Raw genomic sequence first — 24,367 nt, 5'->3', positions numbered from 1 at the left:
TTGATGATGTTAACAGGACAGTTGCACCTAGGCCCCGCCCAGGAAGGTCACAGCTTATTGTGACACCTGAGGAGGGCACCGGTACAATTGGGCCTATGCTCCGCCCAGGAAGGGCGCAGCTCACGGCACCTCTTGATGACATCAGCAGCACCACAGCACCACTGTTTACGTCCCCTACTGGAGAGCAGCGGAACTCCACTCAGAGACACAAAGTCATTCCTTTATCTAGGGACCAATATTCACAAGTAATGAAAACACTTCGGGCGATGATTACACCTTTTAAAGAGTCTTCTGAGGTGACAATCTACGCACATCTGGATAGCGTGCATGACCTTTTCAATTTCTTACAGGTTCAGGCCGACTCAGATAAAAGAGCTTTACTGCAGTGGACGTTTGCGACTGAGTGCCAAACGTATTTAAAGGCAATTTTGGCTGAGAGTAATGATTTCTCCACCGTGGAACAAGCGTTGAAAAAGCGGTATGGACTGTTTGCGGACCCCACCGAGGCCAAAAGGGCAGCATATAATATGCGCTGCGGGCCGAATGAGAGTCCACATGAATGGTCCTATCGCCTGAGGCGCGCATTTTTCGATGGGGGGGCGGACCCAGAGGCCAAAGAGCTTGAGTTTGGGGAATTTAGGAATCTTTTTGTGAAAGGTCTGCCCAATCAAGTGAAAATGTCTCTAGCAGGAAAGAAAAGTGAACCTTTTTCCCTTCTGCTAAAGCGGGCGGAGGAGCTTTTTGATATGTGTCGCGAGCAGCCTGATGCGGCGACCACCCAAGTAGTTCCTAAGAATCGCAGCAAAGTGGCTCCACCTAGTGTTTGTGCTGTTACATCCACGCTTTCTCTGGAAAACAAGATGTCAAGTCCTTCTACACCCGCCCGGGTTGGCAATACCCAATCTTACCAGCAAAAGGGCACCACGCCTCCGACTGCGCCGGAGGGCCAACAACAGGACCCGAAAAGGAAGCGTTTTAACAAGAGACAGTGGGCAGCGGAAAAGATCCAGACCCAACAAGCACAGATTGAGCAACTGATGGCGCAACTTCAACGAACAAATCCTGCAGCCGCACCCCACCCATCCTCGTCACCGAACAAAGGAGGCAACTTTCAGAAGCCCAAAGAGAAATCTTCCGGGCCAATTACAGGGCCTAGGCCGAGTGTCAAGTCCGTTGAATTACTGGAAGATCCGGTTTCTTGTGAGGAAGACCTGGCATGACTAGACTCGGACCCTCCTTCACCAACCATCATGTCCACAGTTCATGTGAATGCGTTGTCGTCCAACAGTGAGGAGTCCTCCGTGACCGATGCTGATGCCCAGCCCTCTAACCCGAGAGGGCCTCTCTTACAGGACTCGAATGAGGAAAACAGGTATTTTCTTGGTAAACTTATTCCTAAAGGGTACAGATATACCTTAGCTCTGTTGATTCAACAGAAATTTTCCTGTCAGGGTCTACTGGATACCGCCTCAGAGGTGACGTTGATCACCCATGGCATGTTTCAGAAACTTGAGGCTTTTCTGGGGGGAGGTGGTGAGGCGCTGCGTGTCACCCCGTGTGACTTGTCACTGGTGGCCTATGGCAATCAAAGCATCGGTACTGTGGGACGGGTTTGGCTTTCCTTGCAGTTCGGCGAGTTGTTTGTCAAACACCCTGCTATCATTACTACTGGTGCTGGTGAAGAATTCTTAATTGGGAACGATCTTCTGAAGAGATTGCAGACTGATCTGGATTATCGCCATGAAGTCATCTGGGCCCAAGTCGCAAGTCCCCTCCCATATGGGAAAGTAAAGCATATGAGCAGAGTCAGTGGTTCCAGCTCCGTGGGGCTTAGGGATTCCCCAATTCTAATGAATTTCCGGAAGTCAGAAGACCCTCACACCTGGGAGCTCCAGTTGTGTGGTGCACCAGGGGGGGATGAACAGCGTGGTGAAGTTATCCGCATCCAAACGGACCGGATAGCTGACATTGTTCTCCAGGATGACAATTTGGAAATTGTTTTGACTGACTCGACTCATACCGGGGACTCCCCAGATGCTGCTGCCGAGATAGCCCACGAGGCCTCTGTTTCCACTTCCAGTCCAGACTCACCGCATCCTCGCAAGTTGACGGACATTCAACAGAAGGATGATGCTTACACCATTCCTGTCCAGATAGCTGACATACAAACACTTCAGTCCACGTTGTTGTTGCCTAGTGACGTTTCCTTCATCAGTGACACTCTGTTTTATTGTCTTCGCAAGTCTGTGCAACTTCACTTCAGTAAGTGTTCGCCCACTTCTGTGCAGGTACCTGGACAAGGTGCCAAGACGCTCGTGGGACTGTGTAGCCTTCCTTTGACTGTGGGACAGAAGTCGTTCACCCACCACTTCTCTGTTGTGAGAGGCCTACCACAGCCCTTATATCTGGGCTCCGATTGCCTTGTGCGACTGGGAGTTTATGTGGATCTGGTGAACCTGGTCTTGTGGAGTAGACTTGATGGCAGCCCAGTGGAATCTGAAGTAACGCCTGTTAGCTTGAAGTCTGGACAGACCATACCCCAGGTCTGTGAAGTAGTCTGTGATACAAATGTGACCATTCCAGCTAGAGTGAGGGACTTTTCCATCAAGCTCCGTCTTGCCGAGGGACAGCGTCTGTTGGACAAAGTGGTGTTCTTCAACCCTCATGCTCATTTTCGTGACCTAGGGCTGTCCACCGGTGTTCTGCCATGGTTAGAGGTAATTGGTGAGACTTTTCACCTGTTAGTCACCAATCCACAGTTTGATGAAGTGGAAGTGTCTGCAGGAGACCCTTTTGGATTTCTAGTGGGAGACTCTTTTCCTGATGTCGAGGTAAGTTTGCCCATTGTTGGCAGGCTGCCTTCCTCTTGGAACACCTGCCAGGGGGGGGAGACACCTGAATGTCTGTTCACCTCTCCCAGAGGCCTCATCTCGCTGGAGTTTGTTTGGCCATATGATGCAACGGGTTCGCAAGTGCAGATGGAAGACGACTACTTGATTTTGTCCAGAAAGATGTCTTTACCCCAGAAGTCTAGAGTGGTGAATGCGGTTGAAACTTCATCTCTGCAGGAGGACATTGAAGAGCAGGTGGAAATTCCAACCAACCAGCCTTTCTCAGAGTTTGACGCGATGGTGAAAGACCAAGTGGAACAGGCTGATGCTTGTGCTACTGACACAGAGAAGATGCAGTTGACTGAGTTGCTGTACAAATACAAGGAACTTTTTGCTGTGGACTCATATGACTGTGGCCTTACAGACCTACACGTCACCAGAGTGCCTACGGAACCAAGTAGTAAGCCTGTTTTTGTGCGCCAGTATAAGATCCCATTAGCTTCCTATGAGTCCGTGCAAGAGATTCTCAATACCTTGGAGGCCAGGGGCATCATTAGGCAATGCAACAGCACATACAACTCCCCTCTGTGGCCCATCTTGAAAAAGAACAACAGCTGGAGAATTGCCCTGGACTACCGTCAGCTGAATAAGCGAGTACCGCTGTCCAGGTGGCCAATGGCTCCACTGGATCAGAGTCTTGCTACCATCAAAGGGGCTAAGTATTTCACCAGCCTAGACTTAGCATCAGGGTTTTGGACCGTACCGGTACATCCACATGACCAATATAAACTGGCCTTCACGTGTGGGAAGAAACAGTATACGTGGAACAGAACTCCCTTTGGTTTTCTCAACTCCCCGGCTGAATTCAACATCTTCCTACACAAAGCACTTCCAGATGCTGAAGCTCGAGGGACTGTGGTCTATGTGGATGATATTCTGATCAAAAGCTCTACTTTTCAAGATCACTTGGCAGAGATTGAGCATGTCTTCACACAGTTGACAGATGCTGGAGCTAAATTGACCCTAGCCAAAGGACAATGGTGCAAGAAATCTCTGAATTACCTAGGGTATGAAATTTCTGCTGATGGTCTGCGACCTCAGAAGAAGCGAGTTCAGGCCTTACAACAGCTGAAACATCCCACCAATCTCACAGAACTTCGTTCCTTTCTGGGAATATGCAATTATTCCAGACAGTTCATAGACGAGTATGCGGAGATCACCCGACCCTTGGTCAAGCTATTGAAGAAAGATACACCCTGGACGTGGGGTCCAGAGCAGGAATCTGCTATGCAGGAGCTGAAGGATCAGCTTAGCCGCTTTCCATGCCTCGCGTACCCTGAGGGGGGTCGCGAATTCTACGTTGACCTGGGATACTCCAATCATTCCATGAGTGCTGTCCTGTATCAGAAATATGACTCTGATAAGCGGGTTGTGGCCTATGCTAGCAAAGGCCTATCGGATGTGGAAAAGAAGTATTCTGACTGTGAGAAATCCTTGTGGACCACGGTATGGGCTCTGCAACATTTCCGGAGTTACATCCAAGGGGAGAAGCTAATCGTAGAAACTTGTCATCAAATCGTTAGTTTCCTGGGTAGCGACCGAATCAAATCCGGTCGAGTGTCCAACAGTAGGATAGTCTCCTGGACATTGGCTCTTCAAGGATGGCCTTTAGAGGTAAGGTATGCCCAGAAACATCGTAATGTAGTAGCCCAAGGTATGGCTGAGCTGCATGACTGTGCAGGACATGATGCCCTTGCAGGTATTCCTGAAACAGAGGTTCCCGAGCAGGAGAAAGAACCTCATCGGCACCATCTGTATGATGAGAAGATCTGTGAAACCTTGCCTAAGGTCTATGTGGATGGATGCGCCTACCGCCACGACACAGACCATGAGTTGGTCGCAGGTGTGGGAGTGGTATGGAACCCAAACCTTCCTGAAGAGACTTTGAAGCACAGCTTGGGTTCACAAACAAACCAGTATGCTGAGATAGTGGCAGCCGTGGTGGCGGTACAGTCTGCAGTTCAGAAAGGAATTAGGGAATTGGTCATATGCACTGACTCAGATTATGTGAGGCAGAATTTTGTCTCTCATCTACCCAACTGGAAACAGAACAACATGCTAAACTCGAAAGGAAAACCGGTACATCATGGAAATTTGATTCTGGCCCTGGATCAACTGGTACAGGACCATGACATGACCATCTATTGGAAGAAGGTAAAGGGTCATGCAAAGGTTGACAGTCCTGACAAGATAGGGAACGATCTGGCAGATCTACTCGCGAAGGAAGGTGCGCTCACAGGAGAACTATGGCGGTTCTCAGAACCTGATACCTTGGCAGTTCATGCTGTCACCCGACGGCAAACAAAACAGCTCTGTGAGACTCCAATGGTACAGTGGAGCAGTGAAGTCCCATCCTTTGATCTTGTCACGGCTCAGAAATCAGATCCGGTGGTTGGAAGATTTTATGAGTACATCCAGAATCCGCAAGAACATCCATTGACAGAAGAGGAGTGTCAAGCTGAGGAACTGAGGGTACTCTACACCTCCAGAGAGAAGTTCCAGATACGCCAGGACCTGCTTATTCGGACGAGTAAGCATGGCATTGAGCAATGGGTTGTGCCTCAGACGTATCGTGGCATCATGTTGCAACATGCTCATGATGAACCATGTGCAGGACATAGAGGAGAAGGCATTACCTATGAGACCTTGAAGCAAGTGGCTTATTGGCCCCATATGCGTCAGGATGTGAAGCTGTATACTCGAGGTTGTCTGACCTGTTGTCGTTTCCAGCCATCTTCACCATCCCATCGGGCACCCCTCAGGAAGAAGGGTATTGCTATGCCCTGGTCAGATATTCAGATTGATTGGGTTGGACCTGTGGTTCGATCCACCCGAGGCAACAAGTACATGCTTACTGTCACCTGCATGTTCACCAAGTGGGTGGAGTGCCTACCTGCACCCAATTGCACCGCCGAGACTACGGCTACCTTACTACTGAATCATGTGTTCAGCCGGTGGGGTTTGCCCATGCGAGTGGACTCAGACCAAGGATCTCAGTTTACCGCAGAGGTGATCCAACACATGTGGAAGATGCTAGGCGTGAAGAGTAAACTGCACATTGCCTACCGACCTCAGTCCTCAGGACAAGTGGAAAGAGCTAATCGGACCATCATCACCATTCTGAAGAAGTATGTGTCATCCTCAGGTAAGGATTGGGACATGAAGTTACCATTGGTCCTCATGGCCATACGTGCCACACCCCATCGGTCTACAGGAGTGTCACCTTTTGAGATGATGACAGGTAGGGAAATGATGTTACCAATTCATTTGCTTTACAGGACTAATGATGTGAACTTGTCCAGTGCTACTTCCTCTCATGAGTATGTCACCCATTTGCATCAACATTTGCAAAGTGCCTTTGCCTTTGCCCAGAAGAACTTGGAAAGTAGCGCTAGAGGTAGAAAAGCCTACTATGATCAAGGGACTACCTCCAAAGAGTACCAAATTGGCGACAAGGTATTCTATTTCAATTTTGCCAGAAATAAGGTTAAAGAAAAGAAGTTTCTACCCAGTTGGCATGGTCCTTTCCCTATAGTGGAAAAAGCTTCACCTGTGGCTTACCAAATTCGCCTCAGGAAAAATTCTCAAGGTGAAGATAACCTTAAATGGGTCCACATCAATCAGTTGAGACCATGTCATCCAAGTCATTTGGTTCCAGATACATGCATTGTTGAAATGACACAAACTAACCATGAAGCAGAATAGCTTCGTCTTCTTTTGTTTTTCAGCTACAAAGAAAAAACAAAAACCTTGAAGATCCGGTGCAGTTGCCAAACAGATTGATCCTGTTCCTGTTCCTGATGTCGTTCTACAAGATGTTCCTGACGCCCTGCTTCCTAATCCATTGGTGGTTTTCAACATCCCTTCCCCTTGTTCCTCATGATTTCCATTGTTTAGTCATGACTGTTGGAGTTTTTCTTTGGCCAAGAATCATTCTTCTTGTTGGGGGGGAATTTGTTTGGTTTTATTTTTATTTCAACCGATCCAGTGTTCCTGACAGTGAAGTTTTGGATGTGTGTTTGTTTGTTTTTGGGACATTTCATTGACTTTCTTTTTGAACTGTGTCCAATGCTTATGTTTGAAGACTTTCTTCATCATCACCATTACGTGGACCATTTTGTTCCTGTTTGATGTCTTCTTGATGTGAGAAGTTGTCCATTCACACCTCATTATTCATCACGGTCCACCCTATTGACTATGGTTTGGACATTATGTCGTTTTACAGTCTAAAGACTCTCATATCATTGACTTTGTTAGACTTTGTGGAGGTCACCCATGAGTAATTCTCCACGATGCAACAGTTTTAGTCTACTATCATATTAAGGACTGATTTGCTTATGCTTTGCCATGCATTTTATAATAGTATGATAATTGATTTTTGATTATGTTTTCATGTGGTAGGACATAACTGTTAACACCCTATGTTTGTTCTAGTATCAGTGATTTGCTATTTAGTTTTGCTATACTTTTGAACATTGCTATGATTTCATAAAGTATTTGAATTATTTGCTTCCAGTTATCATTACCAGAGTGTTAGTTTTGAGTTACTGACATTTACAGTTCTTAATTTTTGGTCCTGACCATGAGTCTTGATGTCAACCCGTCTAGCTGTATTATTAGTTAGGTTGGAGAAGGCTTTTACTCCTTTGTAGTAAATTCCATCTCCAAGGGGGGGAATCTGTAGGGGTATTTCCCTGTGATCTAGCCTATGCTGGTCTGGGCCTATACAAGCCTATGACATCTTGGTATAATAAGATGGCTGCTGCAACATCTCTGTGTCAGCAAGATCCAGCTTCAACTTGTGGAAAATCACTGACAGGCTTGCTAAAGCCAAGGACAGTCTGTGTTCTAAACACCCCCTTCTATCACCCTGAGAACGGAGTAGGGAGGCAGACATGGCTCCAGAAGTTACCATTCTCCAAGGTCACAAAACAAAGAACTCTTCTTGCCCATGTACTGAACTGGACATGATCATGATTGGTTTCTACCGTCACCTGACCGAGAGGGACGGGGAAAGCGGGAACAGAAGTGAGTCGGAGACCCTTGGAAGAGGGGCAACTGGTAAGAGGACCTGAGAGATCCAGCAAGGCTCGGGGGGAGCCAGAGACTTTGTATAATACCAACATCGTGACCTGCATCCTGGTGCAAATACCTGTGGCAGAGATATTGGCTCTGATAACCAAAGGAGTGACGGGAACCTACATGGGCTAATAAAGACCTGCACTACCTAAGACACCGACAGCTAAAATAGCGTCTGGGGAGATTCTGCTCCGGTCTTATCTGAAGCCGTCATCACGACAGCGTGGTAAGATCACAGTGATATATTTCCTGGTCTGGGGTTAGGCAGTGGTTTTATCTAAGTACGACTGGTTTATGTCAGCTCTTGGTCAGGGAAAGCAGCTAATGTGTATTTTGCATAAGATGTGATAAGTTCATAAGGATTATTAGGTTATCATTTGTACTGTTCTAATCATTACTGTACTTAGTCTCAGGATAATCAGAGTGTAGTTTAGACAATATATTTTCGGTAGTGCTCATATCAGTAAGGGATATTTTTATTGCATAAGCTAGCGCAGAGTATTTCTATTTTCTTATCCATAATAAAGCTAATATATATATCTATCAGCTGTGTCTTTCTTTTTCACTCTACACACCAAAACACCTGGAGAGGTGCCAGAAGCAAGATTCCTGTATCTCACCCTAGACAGAGCTAGTGAGTCTGTTAGGCAGACTTATGCATCAGGGAATCTTGGTATAAGTAATCTGTGGGTACTTGTTGCCCTAGGTATTATTTATCTCACCCTACAGACCCCCATCCTGTTGGGATCAAAAGAAACAAAAAGCTGGGTGGACTGTCTGTAGGGCCTATTCTACTCCAAGTAAAAGGCAAATGTTTGCTTGGAGTCCAAAGTATGCAGTGCCCTTTTGCCAGGATGGGCATGAGGTTTGGGAAAGAATGTTGGAAGAACGATCGACTGGTTCAGATGGAACTCTGACAGAACTGTAGGCAGGAACTTAGGGTGCACGAGGAGGACTACTCTGTTATAATGAAACTTAGTGTAAGGTGGCTCCGCTACTAGGACCTGAAGCTTGCTGACCCTGAGAGCTGAAGGAACAGCCACAAAAAACAAGACCTTCTGGGTCAAGTACTTCAGATGACAGAAATCAAGTGGCTCAAAGGGAGCTTTCATCAGCTGGGTGAAGATGACTTGAGGTCCCATGACACAGGCAGAGGTTTGATAGGTGGCTCTGTCAACAGCAAACCTCTCATGAAGTGAACTAGAGGATGTCCAGAGATGGGTTTACCTTCCAAACGGTGATGGTAATCACTACAATCTGGTTTTCACCCTCTCCACTCAACCGAAACTGCACTTACTAAAGTCTCCAATGACCTATTACTGGCTAAATCCAGAGGTCTCTATTCCATCCTCATTCTTCTTGATCTTTCTGCTGCTTTTGACACTGTCGATCACAGCATACTCCTCGATATCCTGTCCTCACTTGGATTCCAGGGCTCTGTCCTTCCTGGTTCTCTTCCTACCTCTCCCTCCGCACCTTCAGTGTTCACTCTGGTGGATCCTCTTCTACTTCTATCCCTCTGCATGTCGGCGTACCTCAGGGTTCTGTTCTTGGTCCCCTCCTCTTTTCTATCTACATTTCTTCCCTTGGTTCATTAATCTCATCCCATGGCTTTTCCTACCATCTCTATGCTGATGACTCCCAAATCTACCTTTCTACCCCTGATAGCTCACCTTGCATCCAAACCAAAGTTTCAGCATGCTTGTCTGACATTGCTGTCCAGATGTCTCAACGCTACCTGAAATTAAACATGACCAAAACCGAGCTTCTCATTTTTCCCTCCAAACCCACCTCCCCGCTCCCCCCGTTTTCTATTTCTGTTGATGGCTCTCTCATTCTCCCTGTCTCCTCAGCTCGAAACCTTGGGGTCATCTTTGACTCTTCTCTCGCCTTCTCTGCTCATATCCAGCAAACCGACAAGACTTGTCGTTTCTTTCTTTACAACATCCGTAAAATCCGTCCCTTTCTTTCCGAGCACTCTACCAAAACCCTCATCCACACCCTTGTCGTTTAGATTACTGCAATCTGCTTCTTGCTGGCCTCCCACTTAGTCACCGCTCCCCTCTCCAATCAGTTCAACACTCTGCTGCCCATCTCGTCTTCTGCCAGGGTCGCTTTACTCATACTACCCACCCCTCTCCTCAAGTCGCTTCACTGGCTCCCTATCCGTTTTCGTATCCTGTTCAAACTTCTTCTACTAACCTATAAATGTACTCACTCTGCTGCTCCCCAGTATCTCTCCACACTCGTCCTTCCCGACACCCCTTCCCGTGCACTCCGCTCCATGGATAAATCCTTCATATCTGTTCCCTTCTCCACTATTGCCAACTCCAGACTTCGCGCCTTCTGTCTTGCTGCACCCTACGCCTGAAATAGACTTCCTGAGCCCCTACGTCTTGCCCCATCCTTGGCCACCTTTAAATCTGGACTGAAAGCCCACCTCTTTAACATTGCTTTTGACTCATAACCACTTGTAACCTCCTCTCCTCCTTCCTGTACACATTAATTGATTTGATTACTTTATTTTTTGTCTATTAGATTGTAAGCTCTTTGAGCAGTGACTGTCTTTGTGCAGCGCTGCATACGCCTTGTAGCGTTATAGAAATGCTAAATAGTAGTAGTAGTAGATGGTAAGCACTAATTGCACTGATGTGAACCCTTACAGAGTTGGTCTTGAGCAAGAAATAGGATCTAGGGCTCTGCCCTCACCCCAGTCAGTAAACCTCCTCCATTTGAAAGAATAACACCTCTTAATGGAATCTTTCCTGGAAGCCAGCAAGACCCTGGAGACACCCTCAGGAAGATGAAAGGAACCAAGTTTTAAGCTCTCAACAACCAGGCTGTGAGGGCCAGGGACTGGAGGTTGGGATGCAAAAGAGATCCCGCATTCTGCGTGATGAGAGTCGGAAAACACTGCAATCTCCAAAGTTCTTCAGAGGATAACTCCAGAAGAAGGGGGAACTAGATCTGCCTGGGCCAATAAGGGGCAATCAGAATCACAGATCCTCAGTCTTGCTTGAGTTTCAGTAAAGTCTTCCCCACGAGAGGGATGGAAGGATACGCATACAGTAAACCATTCACCAAGTGGAGGAGGAAGGCATCTGACATTAGTTTGTCGTGTGCCCTGACCCTGGAACTGTACTGAGGGACTTTGTGTTTGAATGGAGTGACAGAGATCAGCCGAGGGGGTGCCCCCACTCACGGAAGATCTCATAGGTAACGCTCGTGCTGAGCGACCACTCATGCGGTTGCATGACCCTACTCAGTCTGTCGGCCAGGCTGTTGGATTTGCCCACCAGGTGTGTTGCTCTGAGAACTATCCTGTTCTGGACAGCCCATTGCCACAACCCCACAGCCTCTTGAAACAGAAGGCATGATCCGGTACTGCCCTGCTTGTTGGTGTAATACATTGCAACCTGATTGTCTGTTTGAGTACAATTTGGTTGAACAGCCGATCTCTGAAAACTTTTAGAGAGTGTTCCAGATAGCCCGTAACTCCAGTGGGAAACAATCTGCCAAATCAGTCATACTGCGCACCAAGTTCCACAAGTAAAGGCTCATGTAGAGCTTGTACGATTGTATTCGAGAGATGAGCATAGAGGCCAGATACATCTTCTGCCCAAAAAAGAGTCCAGGGTTCATCGTTCTCTGCCTGGGGGTGCTGAAGCAAAGTCTCTAGAACTCCTGGCTCCTTTGAACGCGGATTCCACCACCAGGAAATGAGGCAACTATACTGGATCCAATACATGGTGTCTATCTTCTTGGAGGGTACAGGGACAGAGAGGGGACTCACAGTTCTTCACCTGAATTTTTCGCAAGATCTCGTGAAGCAGGACCATCACAGTCTCTCTAGGAGGAGAGTCATAGTCCAGGACCTCGAACATCCCAGCCCCAGGCTCATCCTCCATCTACAAATGAATAGGGATAGCAGCTGCTATCTCCCTGATAAAAGCTGGGAAGGAAAGGCTCTCAGTTGGAAACTTTTTTCTTTCCTCAGGTGGAGAGGGGTCAGAAGGGATATCATAGGATTCCTCCTCCGAGAAGTACCGTGGATCTTTCTCAGATGCCTATGAGCGCTTAGTGAAGGTATCAAAGAAATCCTAATGGGAGGGATGAGACAGAGTCTTCCTCGTCGGAGGGGAAACATGTCCTTGTCTGGAAGGGCTTTGAGGTGTAGGCTCCACCTTCAACTCCGGCGAAACTTCCTCCATCAGTCAAGGAGGTGTCAGCACGGGCAGCTGCATACATCGGTACCGCACGTGGAACTGGCATCCGAGACCTCACCACAGGCTGAGGGCCTTGCAGGGCAACAGGCAGAGGCACGGCTGGCATGCAGTCTGTTGGAAAAGTCCCGCCAGATGCTTATGGAACAAAGCCCTGATGCTCTCGTTGAGGGCCAACTTTGGAAAAGGTTAGGGCATCGGGTCAGAGACAGGCTGCTGAACCGTCAGTGTCAGTGTGGGTGCATGGTCCTGGCTGCGTGGAGACCCCCGCGGCAGCACCTCCTCAATAGAGGGAGAGCATCCCTCTCGGTGCCAATGTTTCTTGGAGACCAGAACTCTCGGTGTCCTGATGATCCCTGCACCATGTGTCGAGGGAGATCAATGCTTGTGCTTCTTGACCTACATTCCTCTGTTCCAATGAGGACAATGCCAACCCCCCACGCACCCTTGATGTTGGTTCTGATGCTGACTGGTCCCGGCGGTGCTGCATAGCAGCTGGTGTCGAGGCAGGTGGAAACCTGCTCGAAGCACATCCACTCCCAGTGTCAGACATAGGTCTAGCAGCCATAGGGACCAATGCACCTTATGTCAGCGAAATCGCCACTACCGATGTCCATGCCAATTTGGACCAGGCTCCAAAACATTTTTCTCTGAGCCTCTCTGGACAGCCAGGTTCTTTTCTGCATACAAAGGCAAAGAAGACAGCTGGGAGGGGTATGTTCTGGCACCAAATACTGTAGACATCAAGAATGGGTGTCCCTCCTAGAGATGGCCCGATTGCACAAAGCACAGTGCTTGAAGCCAATGGGAACCTTTGATGGCAAGGAAAGAATGGCCAAATCAAATGACTTGATGGTGATATCAAAAAGAGGCAAATCAGTAGAAAAAAATAAGAAAGGGAAATATCCCAACCAGAGTAGGCCTTGGGAGCATGGAAAAAATAAGAAAACTTAAGGGGGGGGGGGGGGGGGGGGGAGAATCTAAAACTGTTAATTGATTTGCTTGCTTTATTTTTGTCTATTAGATTGTAAGCTCTTTGAGCAGGGACTGTCTTTCTTCTATGTTTGTGAAGCGCTGCGTACGCTTTGTAGCGCTATAGAAATGCTAAATAGTAGTAGTAGTAAGGGGTAGAAAAAGGTTCCCGAAACAGAAAAATAACGAAATGGGCAACAATAATCCTAAAGGCGGCACAAAAGTGGCACTCAAAAAGTAGCAACACACCAGACGCTGTGAGGAGCTGAGAACAGCATGTTCTCGCCTCACGGCGGATGAAGAGAGACTGTTGGTCTTGTACTTTTGTTGAAGGGTGGGGGGGGGGGGGGAGGGGAGAGAGGCACTGGCGCATGCTCTTAAAATTGTATACACTATGAAAGTGTTCCACACTGGGCAGTGTGGATGATGCCATCCACATGTGAGGATGACAAGGCCTACTTGTCCTTGGAGAATGAGCTTAACAACAATGCTTATATGGAAAATTAAACACCATCAAGTTCAGAAGTACATATTTAACAAATCTATCTTTGCTAAAACTTATTCCATGCATCCGCTGGTTATAGTAACAGTAAATGATAGCAAACAAACTACTAGTTTGTCCAGAAAGTCATCCTCTTATATGCCCAAAATCTCTTTATTTAAACCACCACCGGTTCCCCTATTTCCTAGCATTCTATCTGTCCTCCTTATCTACCCTGAGCATGTCACAAACCTAAACTTCCACTTCTGCTACTAGGCCATTTCATCGTCAGCTTTGCGTCTCACAAAATCAACATCTAAGTCATTATGCCCCTCCCCATTATCAGGTTTTATATCAATTTCCATAGCCACCAAGGTTAGTTATATTGTGGTGTAAAGATCAGACTGCCCATTCTCATTGAACTCTCTTGGCTGTAAACATGTTCCCTTGCCATGAAGATCACCCCAGCCTTCTTGAAAACCTAATGCTGTTTTATTACTGCTTCAAGCAGATTTACCCCAATACCTTCATAAATGTCCAATGCAAGAAATGTTGTTTAGGACTGTAACTGCCACTTTGTAAAGTTTACTCTACTGCTGTGATCTTCGCTAATTTTTAAGCTGGGGCCGTTTTGGGTCCAAAAGAGCTGAAGGACAGCCGACAAACTTTCCAACTTGGGGCCATAACAGCAACCAATGTTTCTAGACTTTCATCCCTAGCACAACACTTGGCCTTGGTCACTAATGCAGAAAATAGATAAACCCTCTTCTTCAAATTCATGACTACAAACTATAAGTACTAATGTACACAAACAAAACCCAAAGATGCCAGGCTCTGCACACAATACAACACCGGAGAAATAGAAAAAAATGCACTTTTTCCTTAATAATGAAAAATATAAAGACAACACATTTAACATTCTCAAAACAGACTTATTTCAACCACTAAATTGAAAATAAAATCATTTTTCCTACCTTTGCTGTCTGGTGATTTTATTTTTCTGATCATCTTGTTCCCAGGCTCTGGTTGCACTTCCCTCTGTCTGTGCTCTTAACTCTGTTTCCAGGGCCTCCTTGTCCATTTGCTGTTCTTTCTCTCCCTCTTTACTTTCTGCCCTAAATCCATCTTTGGCACTGATTTTTCAAATTCAGGGGTTCTTTTTCCTTTTTTTTTTTTTGCCTCCCATCTCAAAGTTATCTACCTTCCCATTTCTTCCCCTTCCCTCCATCCATGTGCACCATCTCCTCCACTCCCCCTTCTCTTTGCTTTTCTTGTATCCAGCATCACTCCTCTATATCCCTATTTGACTCCAAGTCCAGCAATGCCTCTGTCCCTATGCTCTCTCCCTCTCCATATCCCATTTCTCCCCTCTGTCCTTTTCTTCTGCATCCTGCAATAAGCAGCCTCCTGCCCCCCACCTCGATCCAGAACCACTCATTCTGACCCGCTCTCTTTATGTATTTTTCCAAAATTGTCATACCGTTTGAACAAGTAGGGCTAAGCACTTCACAGGCTAAAATTAAGAAAAAGAAAGGAATTCCACTAATCATAGGACAGAGAGAACAAAGGTACATACAAACAGTTCCAGGTAGAATCCTGAGTCCAAACCGATCCACCTCAAGGCCCAAAAGCTTGCAAAAAAAGCCATGTTTTAACTTTGATTTAAACACTTTTATAGATAGTTCACTGCACAGAGCGCAGGAGTAGTAAAGAAGAAAGCACCATCTCTCGTAGACTTAATGTGCAAACCATTGCCCGGGCAGAAACTTACGGACACGCATCAGGGAATAAGGAATAGTCAGAGATGCAAGATATGGTGGCACTTCCATCCTAAATGCGTGAAACGTCAACAATAGCATCTTAATCTTAACCTGAAAGGCAACTGGCAAACCAATGACGACTTTTGCTCAGTCCCATTTGATCATTCTCACTTTCCCTGCCCTCCGTTCCCTCTTCACTTCATGGATCAGGCATTCCTCCCTGCTTACTTACCCTACGGTCTTACAGACATGATCATCGTCCTAGCAGCGATTCAACCAGGTTCTCTGGCCCACCCCAGCCTTTTCTCTGCAGCAACGTCTTGTTGCTGCCTGGGAGGGACATTCAGAGCGAAGGCCTCTGGGGATGTCCAGACAGCCATGCTGAATTGCTGCCAGGAAAATGATCAAGTTTATAAGACCGTTGGGTGTGTGCAGAGGTAATCAGGCAGAGACATAGGCGCTGACTCCGTGGGTGCCTCATTTCCTGTTTCCGCAAGGGCGGGACGTTGAGAGAGAAGGGGAAGGCTGAAGGCGAGCCTGCTCTACTCTGCTTCTTTTGCAGTCAGGACTTCAGTCAGGTAAAATGAGTTTTAAGTGCTGGCTGGGCGGCAGGAAAGCAAGGAGGGCTGTTGAGGGAGAAGAGGGGCGGGTAGGTCGGGCTGGGGATGTTGGAACCGGAACTTCGGATGACTGACGGCCGGAAAATATTGCTGGATATGGATGGGTGAGGGCAGGGGAGAGAGGAGAGTTGCTGGACATGGATGCAGGGGAGAGAGGAGAGTTGCTGGATATGGATGGGGGAGGGCAGGGGAGAGAGGAGAGTTGCTGGATATGGATGGGTGAGGGAAGGGGAGAGAGGAGAGTTTGCTGGATATGGATGGAGGGGAGGCCAGGGAAAAGAGGAGAGTTGCTGGATATGGATGGAGGGAAGGATAGGGGAGAGAGGAGAGTTGCTGGACATGATGCAGGGGAGGGCAGGAGAAATGCTGAACATGGATGGAGGGGAGGGAAGAGAGGAAGTGAGATGCACATGGATGGAGGGAAGAGAGAAGAAATGCTGGACATGATGGAGGGGAGAGAAGAGAAGAGAGGAAGCGAGATGAACATGGATGGCGGGGCGGAGAAAGAGGAAAAATGGTGGACATGGATAGAGGAGAGGGAAGAGAGAGAGGAAGGAGATGCATACTGACAGATGAGGGAAAGGGAAAAGAGGAGAAAAACTAACATGGATGGAGAAAATAGATGCTGGATAGAAAGAGGGAAAGAGGGGGCAGACGATGGATGGAAAGGGGAGAGAGAGGGGTAGACGCTGGATGGAAAGGAGGAAGAGAGGGGAGCAGATGCTGGAAGGATAGGGGAGAAAGAGGGGGTAGACACTGGATGGAAAGGAGGAGTTAAGATCGAGTTAAGAAGAAACAAGAGACTGGGACCAACACAATTAGAAACAGTAAACAGCCAGACCACAAAGGTAGGAAAAAAATGAATTTTATTTTTAGTTTAGGATAAAGTAGTGTGGTAGCTGTGTTAATAAATACAGAAAATGGAAGTAAGGTGATATCTTATTGGACTAATTTTAATACATTTTGACTAATGTTTGGAGACCAAACCCTCCTTCTCGTGTCAGAACAGAATACCATAACAGCAGTATACTGTTCTGACCTGAGGAAAGAGGTTTTGGCCTTTGAAAGCTAATTAAAAAATGTATTTACTCCAATAAAAATGAAATCCTTTTCCATTTTTTTATTTGTATTTGTTAACCTATAGTATAGTGATTGAAATATATCAGTTTTTGAAATTTGCATGTCTTTATATTTGCACAGTACAGGGGGACTGAGGGGTGGGACAGTTCAGGGAAGAAGTCCTGGTGCAGGTTGCAGGCAGCCTATTAGTGGCACTGCCACTGCCCAGGTGAAGACTTAAGCAGACAGGATTTTAAGGTGGGGGGGGAGGGGGAAAAGAACACACTGCCTGTAAAAAAAAAAAAAAAAATTCAGCACCCCCAATTATTTTGAAAAGTTGTCTCCTATGGGCAGAGATACCAGACTCACAAAGTGGAGAGGGAACAGAGGGTGTGGGAAAGAGAAAGATCAATCAAACCACACTGGCAGAAACGAGGGGGAAGAAGCAAGAGAGAGATGCCCAACATTAGGGAGCATGGAAGTGTTCTTCAAGGCAAAACCCATGGCCTGCATCCAGTGGAAAAAAAATTAAGACTGTGTGGGCCGCCCAAGAAGTCCCTGAGGTCTGCCATTAACTCACAGGCCTTGCAATGAAGAACGCTGCCCTACTGCATTCTTGTAAGCGTATCACTGCTGCTCTAAGCAGGTCATCCCAGTGCTTTGGCCTCATCTCCAAGATCTTCAGTGTTTATCCTGTGTACTTCTGAATTTTACCACCATTTTTCTTTCCAACACCTCTGGAAGGGCATTTCAGGTATCTACTACCCTCCCCATTAAACCCCCCCCCCCCAATATTCCTGAATCTAGTCCCCTTGGAGCTTCATACATATCATGACTCCCACTTCTACTACTTTCTTTTCATTAAAAAGCTTTATTCTTATGCACTCATAGCCTTCATGTATTTAAAAATATTTATATCTTCCTTCCTCATCTCTCCAATGTGTCTATCCTAGGAAAAGAGAGTCTCACTCATTTATTCTGCTTTTGGTGCAGATCTTGCCCCATTTTAGCTAGCTGTCTTTGAACCTTTTGTCTCTTTCCAAGGTACAGCCTCAAGGACAGAGTACAGCATTCTAGATGAGGCCTCACAAATGGCACCTCTCTATGAAACACAACATCCCTCTGGCTCTGGCCTTGTTGCACTGTTTCAATATTCCCTCCAAAATTATCTCTAATTTGAAGACATTAGATCTTGATCACTTAACACACACTGCTGTAAATGCATGATGCTGCATTTCATAGGCAAAGCCTCCCCAAGCAAAGGGTGACCGTCACAAATTTTAAAGGCAGCAGCAGCTAGAACTCAGCCTACCTCAGTAATCATCAATTACTGACCTGCTCTCACTGCAGCAATTGGCGTCCCACCTCTCTATCATGCACTGTCCCAGACTATTGTCAGCCTCAGAGCTAGTGTGCTGGCATCTCTTCTCCCTGCGGATTGATAGTGCTGCTATTTGCCTTGATCGCTGCCAAGTAGCAGCACTGCAGTGATTACAGCAGGCTGCCTCAGGACCTGGCCTTCCCTGTGATGCCTCCCACCCTCCTCTGATGCGACTTCCTGTTCCGTGTGGCTGGATGCATCACAGGGAAGGTCAAGGCCCTGAGGCAGCCTGTTTGAATCACCATGGTGCCGCAACCAGCAGCGATCAAGACAAATTAGCAGCACCATTGGACTGCAGGGAGAAGAGGGAGTCAGAGTTGCTGGAACCATGGGGATGGGATGAAGGAAGTGGAGAAACGCTGGACCAGTGGCGGGGGAGAGAGAGATCAGACTGGACGAGTGGATGAAAGTAAGAGAGACACAGGAGATCCAAGAGGGAGCAATACTAGACAATAAAGGGGAGGGGAGGAGAGATACAGTAAGGGTGCAAGAGGAATAAAGACAAAAAAGAGTGGAGGAACAGAAAGACAGAGAAGAGATGCTGAACATGAAGAAGCATAGGTAAGGACAGACAGGGGAAATGCTGGACACAGTGTGTGTGTGTGAGGGGGGGGGGGGGATAGGAGTAAACAAGGGGAAATGCAGGAGAGGGCAAGATAAACACAGAGGGCAGATGCTGACTGTAGAGGGAGGATAGGGACACTGAGGGCAAATGCTGAATGTAGAGGGACACAGAAGGAAGATGAATGGTGGACAGAGCAGAAGAACTGTCAAATGGACAGGGGATCCTGCAAAAAACAGGAAAAAAGCCACTGGGCCAACACGAACAGAAAAATAAAATGCTCAGACAACAAAGGTAGAAAAGTATTTATTCTGATTTATTAATTGGAGTATGTCGGATATTGGAAAATGTGTTTGCATAAATAACTGCAAATAGAAGTAGTTGAAGAAAACGAAGAAAAAGCAACATTTTAAAAGCATAAAACAAAATGATTAAATAGAGGTTTTTGACCAGTGAAAACTGCACACATAAGTAATTGGAAAAAAAAAAAGAAGAAAAAAGCAACATTTTAAAAGCATAAAACAAAATTATTAAATAGAGGTTTTTGACCAGTGAAAATATCCACAGCCAATTTGTGACACAAACATATGTGTCCTCTGGCGTTTGAGGTCTATTTTTCTTCCTTTTTTAATATTGAGGTTATCTGGATTTATTATCTGTTCTTGTATCCCACTATTTCCAAAAACACGTTTTGGTTCAAAGTGGCTTACATGTAGCTGTTATATGGATATTATAGTGGTATATAGTGGTTACAATGTATTTAGAGTTTAGCCACGAGTGCAATTGGCCTATAGGTTGTTCCTGAAGAGGCATGTCTTTAGTTCCTTTCTGAATTGGAGGTAGTTGTTAATGCTTCTCATGGCCTTTGGAATAGAGTTCCACCATTTAGATTAATATCTTGGCTCACTTGTTGCACTTGTTGTGGCAGATTTAGAGTTAGTGTCTTTCCTTCTACAGTTTTGGAAACATTTGGAAATGCACATATCCGATATCTTGAATTTCGGTATCTATTTCTTACTACTGCTGTATACAGAATCTGACTTCTTGGGGTTCCAGTTCACTGTTTTGCCTTCATATCCCTATTACTGATCCGTGGTCCCTTGGTTCATATATTGTTGAGGGTCTGTCTGTGTTTTATACCAGTGGCCAAGGTTCAGTATTCAGCTAGTGTGGAGATTTTGTAGCAGTCTCATTTGTTCTGTTCTCACTAGGAAACGCACTGGTGTTTTAGGGCCCGGCGTAATATTTACAGTGCTGCCTTTTCATGCACAAGGTTGTTCTCAAGAGTCCTGGGAGTTAATGTTGGTATGGCATGGTACAGTTGAGTGTGTTTTTGCACAGATTTGTGCATACTGTTTTGCAGTGGAGGGAATGTGACTTTAAAACTACACTGGCTCCCAATCAAAGAACGCATTGCTTTCAAAATCTGCACTCTGGTTCACAAATTATCTACGGTGAAGCTCTGAGATACATGACAGACTTGATCGACTACCAACTAGAAACACATCCGAATCAACATGAACATACCTAAATCTGCACTACCCAAGCTGCAAAGGACTCAAATACAAATCAACTTATGCTTCCAGTTTTTCCTACATAAGCACACAACTGTGGAACGCATTACCAAAAGCCTTGAAAACTACGAACAACCACCTAAACTTCCGGAAAACACTAAAAACTAACCTGTTAAAAAAGCATACCCTACCGATCCAACATAAATGTCTGACCTTTGCAACACAACAAAATTAAAGAACGTAATGGACATAACACAACTCTTCCATTGTACGTTTCCCTAGTGTGGCTGTGCAACATGAACTTTATCTTACCATAACATCACTTTGTATTTGTTTACACCGGAGTCTGTAACGCCTCTCCGGTACTATGTAAGCCACATTGAGCCTACAAATAGGTGGAAAAATGTGGGATATAAATGTAACAAATACATAATTTTACTTTGTCATTAAATCAGACAGGATCTGTTGGCTGAGGATAAGTGGAATGTGTAACATAGAAGACAAGTAGACTGGCTGCAGGCCTCTATGGAGGTGTAGGCATCATTTACGAACACTTATCAATCCACTTTAATTCAAGTGCCTAAGAAACCTATATCTACTGGTTTGCACTGTTTAATTTTCTTGCCACTTTATTCTTTGGCGTTTGATACACATTTTATATCTAAAATCAAATGTATTTACTGCAACTATTTTGATGATCCTTCTTTCTGCATGTTGGCATACAATTATGAACTTGCTCTGTAATTTTGTAAGTCTAAGTACTTTGAAAATACCCCTCAGTGTCTTATGATTATAACTAAGTATAATGAATGATTATGACTTGGTATACTGAATGACAATCGGAAACGGGACAAACTTACACCTGCCCAAAAATTATCAATAAATAAATCAGCTTCAAAACAGCTTATTGTACATCAAAAGAATACTTTCAATTTCATCTCCATTCATCCTATATGATATAAATTACACAAAAGACAAGTCTCAATAGTTTTTCTGAACTGGCAGATGGGCCCTGCTCCTCTAGCATTCTGACCCAGTTGGAGCCAGGGCTAGGATTCTGGTTCCATGAGCTTTAATTTGCAATCACCTAGGTCCCTCTTCTCCCCAATTTATAAAGCACAGCAAGCTTTAGTGAAATGTATGAACTGCTCTTCATTAACAAATTGTGCATGTTGCAGTTTGGCAACATCTTACCTTCAGGTTGCTCCTCAGAACTGCATAAGGTCAGCTGATACAAGTCCACAGCTGAGCTATCACAAACTCCAGGCTCTATAATAAGAAAGATGAGACAATATAACAAAACCATTGCAGATAAATGTCAAACCACATGCCTTACAGAAGCTTCCCCTTTCAATAAAGTGGGGAAATAAAAACTTGAAAATTATCTCCGAGAGATTAAGACCAGCTCCATGACACACACACACAAAAATCAATCCTAAAAGCAAAGTTTTGCTTCCTTGCATTTCACAGTTGATTTGATTCTCTGGTATTACGTATCACATTTAGTATATAGGACAAGGATCTAGATACCATTTTTCAGGCTGAAGACAACAAACCACATTAACAGGAAAGGAATAGTAGAAGTGCTATCTGCTGCAAAGAAATCATTTGCTGAAACTTTTAGAATGGTATACAACTCCCGTCAGTACTCCAAGGCTGATTTTCTGCTTCTCCACCAAAACAAACAGACACCTATCCTTTGCAAAACAAAATCTAATCTTAGGTGGACAGTTACAAAAATTCTATCTAGAATGCTTATAGCATGAACAATAACTGACAGAGGGCATCACCCATGATTGACATACACACTGCTGAGAAGGTACAATTCAAGATAAAACAATGCCATTTCAGAGTCATCTTACAAGCAGCAAGCTAGAGGACAAATTAATTATCCAAGAACTTTTTGCCACATATGATATACAAAGAGCAGTCCAGTACCTCACCCCACACTTATATGTCCCCCTAGGCCTATTTTAAGATCCCTGGTGGTCTGGTCTAGGAGTGTAGTATTGGGCAGAAGTGATCCCCAGTTACTCCTGCCCATTCTGGCCCTGCTCTCAAAATGGCTGCCGTGATTGGCACATTGCTCCTGCCCCGACTACACCCCTAGACCACCTGGGATTTAAGGTAGTCCTGGGGGGGAGGGGCTACTCTTTGTATTTTTTTTGTACCACAATTGAAGTTATGATCTTGCATAATAGTTTAATAGAGTACATGGGATAGGAGGTAGTGTTCTATTGTGGATTAAAAACTGGTTAAAAGATAGAAAACAGAGAGTAGGGTTAAATGGTCAGTATTCTCAATGGAGAAGGGTAGTTTGTGGATTCCCCAGGGCTCTGTGCTGGGACCGCTGCTTTTTAACATATTTATAAATGACCTAGAAATGGGAGTAACTAGTGAGGTAATTAAATTTGCTGATGACCAGTGGCGTAGCCAAGGGTGGGCCTGGGTGGGCCGTAGCAGCACACCTTTGATGTGGCTGGCAGCCCCACCAGCTGAAAACTCCCAACAACTGTCCCTCCTGCATACCTTGTAAATAACAGATCTTTGCTTGCAGAGAGCAGAGACTGATACATACTGCTTGCACCGGCCCCAAAGCCTTCTCTGTGATGTATTCCCGCCTGTGCAGAAACAGGAAGTTGCATCAGAGGGAAGGCTGTGGGGCCAACATGCGGTGTGTATTACTTGCAGTTCGCTGAAGGTGAAAATCTGCTATTTAAAAGGTATGCGGGGGATATTTGAGAGACCATATGGCATGCAGGCGAGAGAGGGAGAGACCAAATCACTTGTGCAACAGGGCGGAGTTCTTCTGCCCACCCATCTTGGGCCCAGGCCCATGCAAAATTGGGTGTCTGGCTACGCCCCTGCTGATGACACAAAGTTATTCAAAGTTGTTAAATCACGGGAGGATTGTGAAAAATTACAAGAGCACCTTACGAGACTGGGAGACTGGGGTCTAAATGGCAGATGACGTTTAATGTGAGCAAGTGCAAAGTGATGCATGTGGGAAAGAGGAACCCGAATTATAGCTACGTCATGCAAGGTTCCACATTAGGAGTCATGGACCAAGAAAGGTATCTAGGTGTAGTCATTGATGATACGTTGAAACCTTCTGCTCAGTGTGCTGCTGCGGCTAAGAAAGCAAATAGAATGTTAGGTATTATTAGGAAAGGAATGGAAAACAAAAATGAGGATGTTATAATGCCTTTGTATCGCTCCATGGTGCAACCGCACCTCGAATATTGTGTTCAATTCTGGTCACTGTATCTCAAAGAAAGATGTGGAGGGGCATAATCGAACGCGAACGCCCATCTCCATGGGCGTCTATGTCCGAAAACAGGTACGTGAAGAAGCGGGACAGACCGTATTTTCGAAAAAATGGGCGTCCATCTTTTGTTTCGAAAATACGGTTTGGACGGACCAAATGCCATGGATTTGGTCCTTTCTGAGCTGGGCGTTTTTTTTTTTGCGATAATGGAAAATAAAAACATCCAGCTCAGAAACGTCCTAATCCAAGCCCCATTCGTGGGAGGGACAAATGTACAACACTGCCATAGCTCTTAGGGGTGAAGGGGGCAACTACATGTGGGTACAGTGGGTTTCAGAGGCCTCCCATTTACCACCACAAGTGTTACAGGTGGGGGGGGGGGGGGGGGATAGGCCAGGGTCTGCCTGCCTGAAGTGCACTGCAGTACCCACTAAAAGTGCTCCACGGCCAGGACTTCTTGCTGGTGTATAACCTTGGCACAGCAGTTGACACCTGAAGACTAATCTCGCTGAAAACGTCCTTTATTTGAATAAGCACCTTTACTCACAGTTAACTGC

At 45.8% G+C, this 24,367-nt stretch overlaps 1 protein-coding gene across 1 annotated transcript in view; it reads right to left on the bottom strand.

The window, feature by feature from the left end:
• Nucleotides 1-24,367, bottom strand: part of TDRD6 (tudor domain containing 6) — a 457,403-nt gene that overhangs the window by 90,678 nt on the left and 342,358 nt on the right. The window contains 1 exon segment of the mRNA XM_030195133.1: nucleotides 21,737-21,811. Coding sequence (XP_030050993.1) covers nucleotides 21,737-21,811 — 75 coding nt within the window.

This window comes from Microcaecilia unicolor, chromosome 3, assembly GCF_901765095.1.
Source record: "Microcaecilia unicolor chromosome 3, aMicUni1.1, whole genome shotgun sequence".
Lineage (NCBI taxonomy): Eukaryota > Metazoa > Chordata > Amphibia > Gymnophiona > Siphonopidae > Microcaecilia > Microcaecilia unicolor.
Note: the sequence above shows the minus strand (reverse complement) of the source record. Positions and strands in the feature narration are given on the sequence as shown.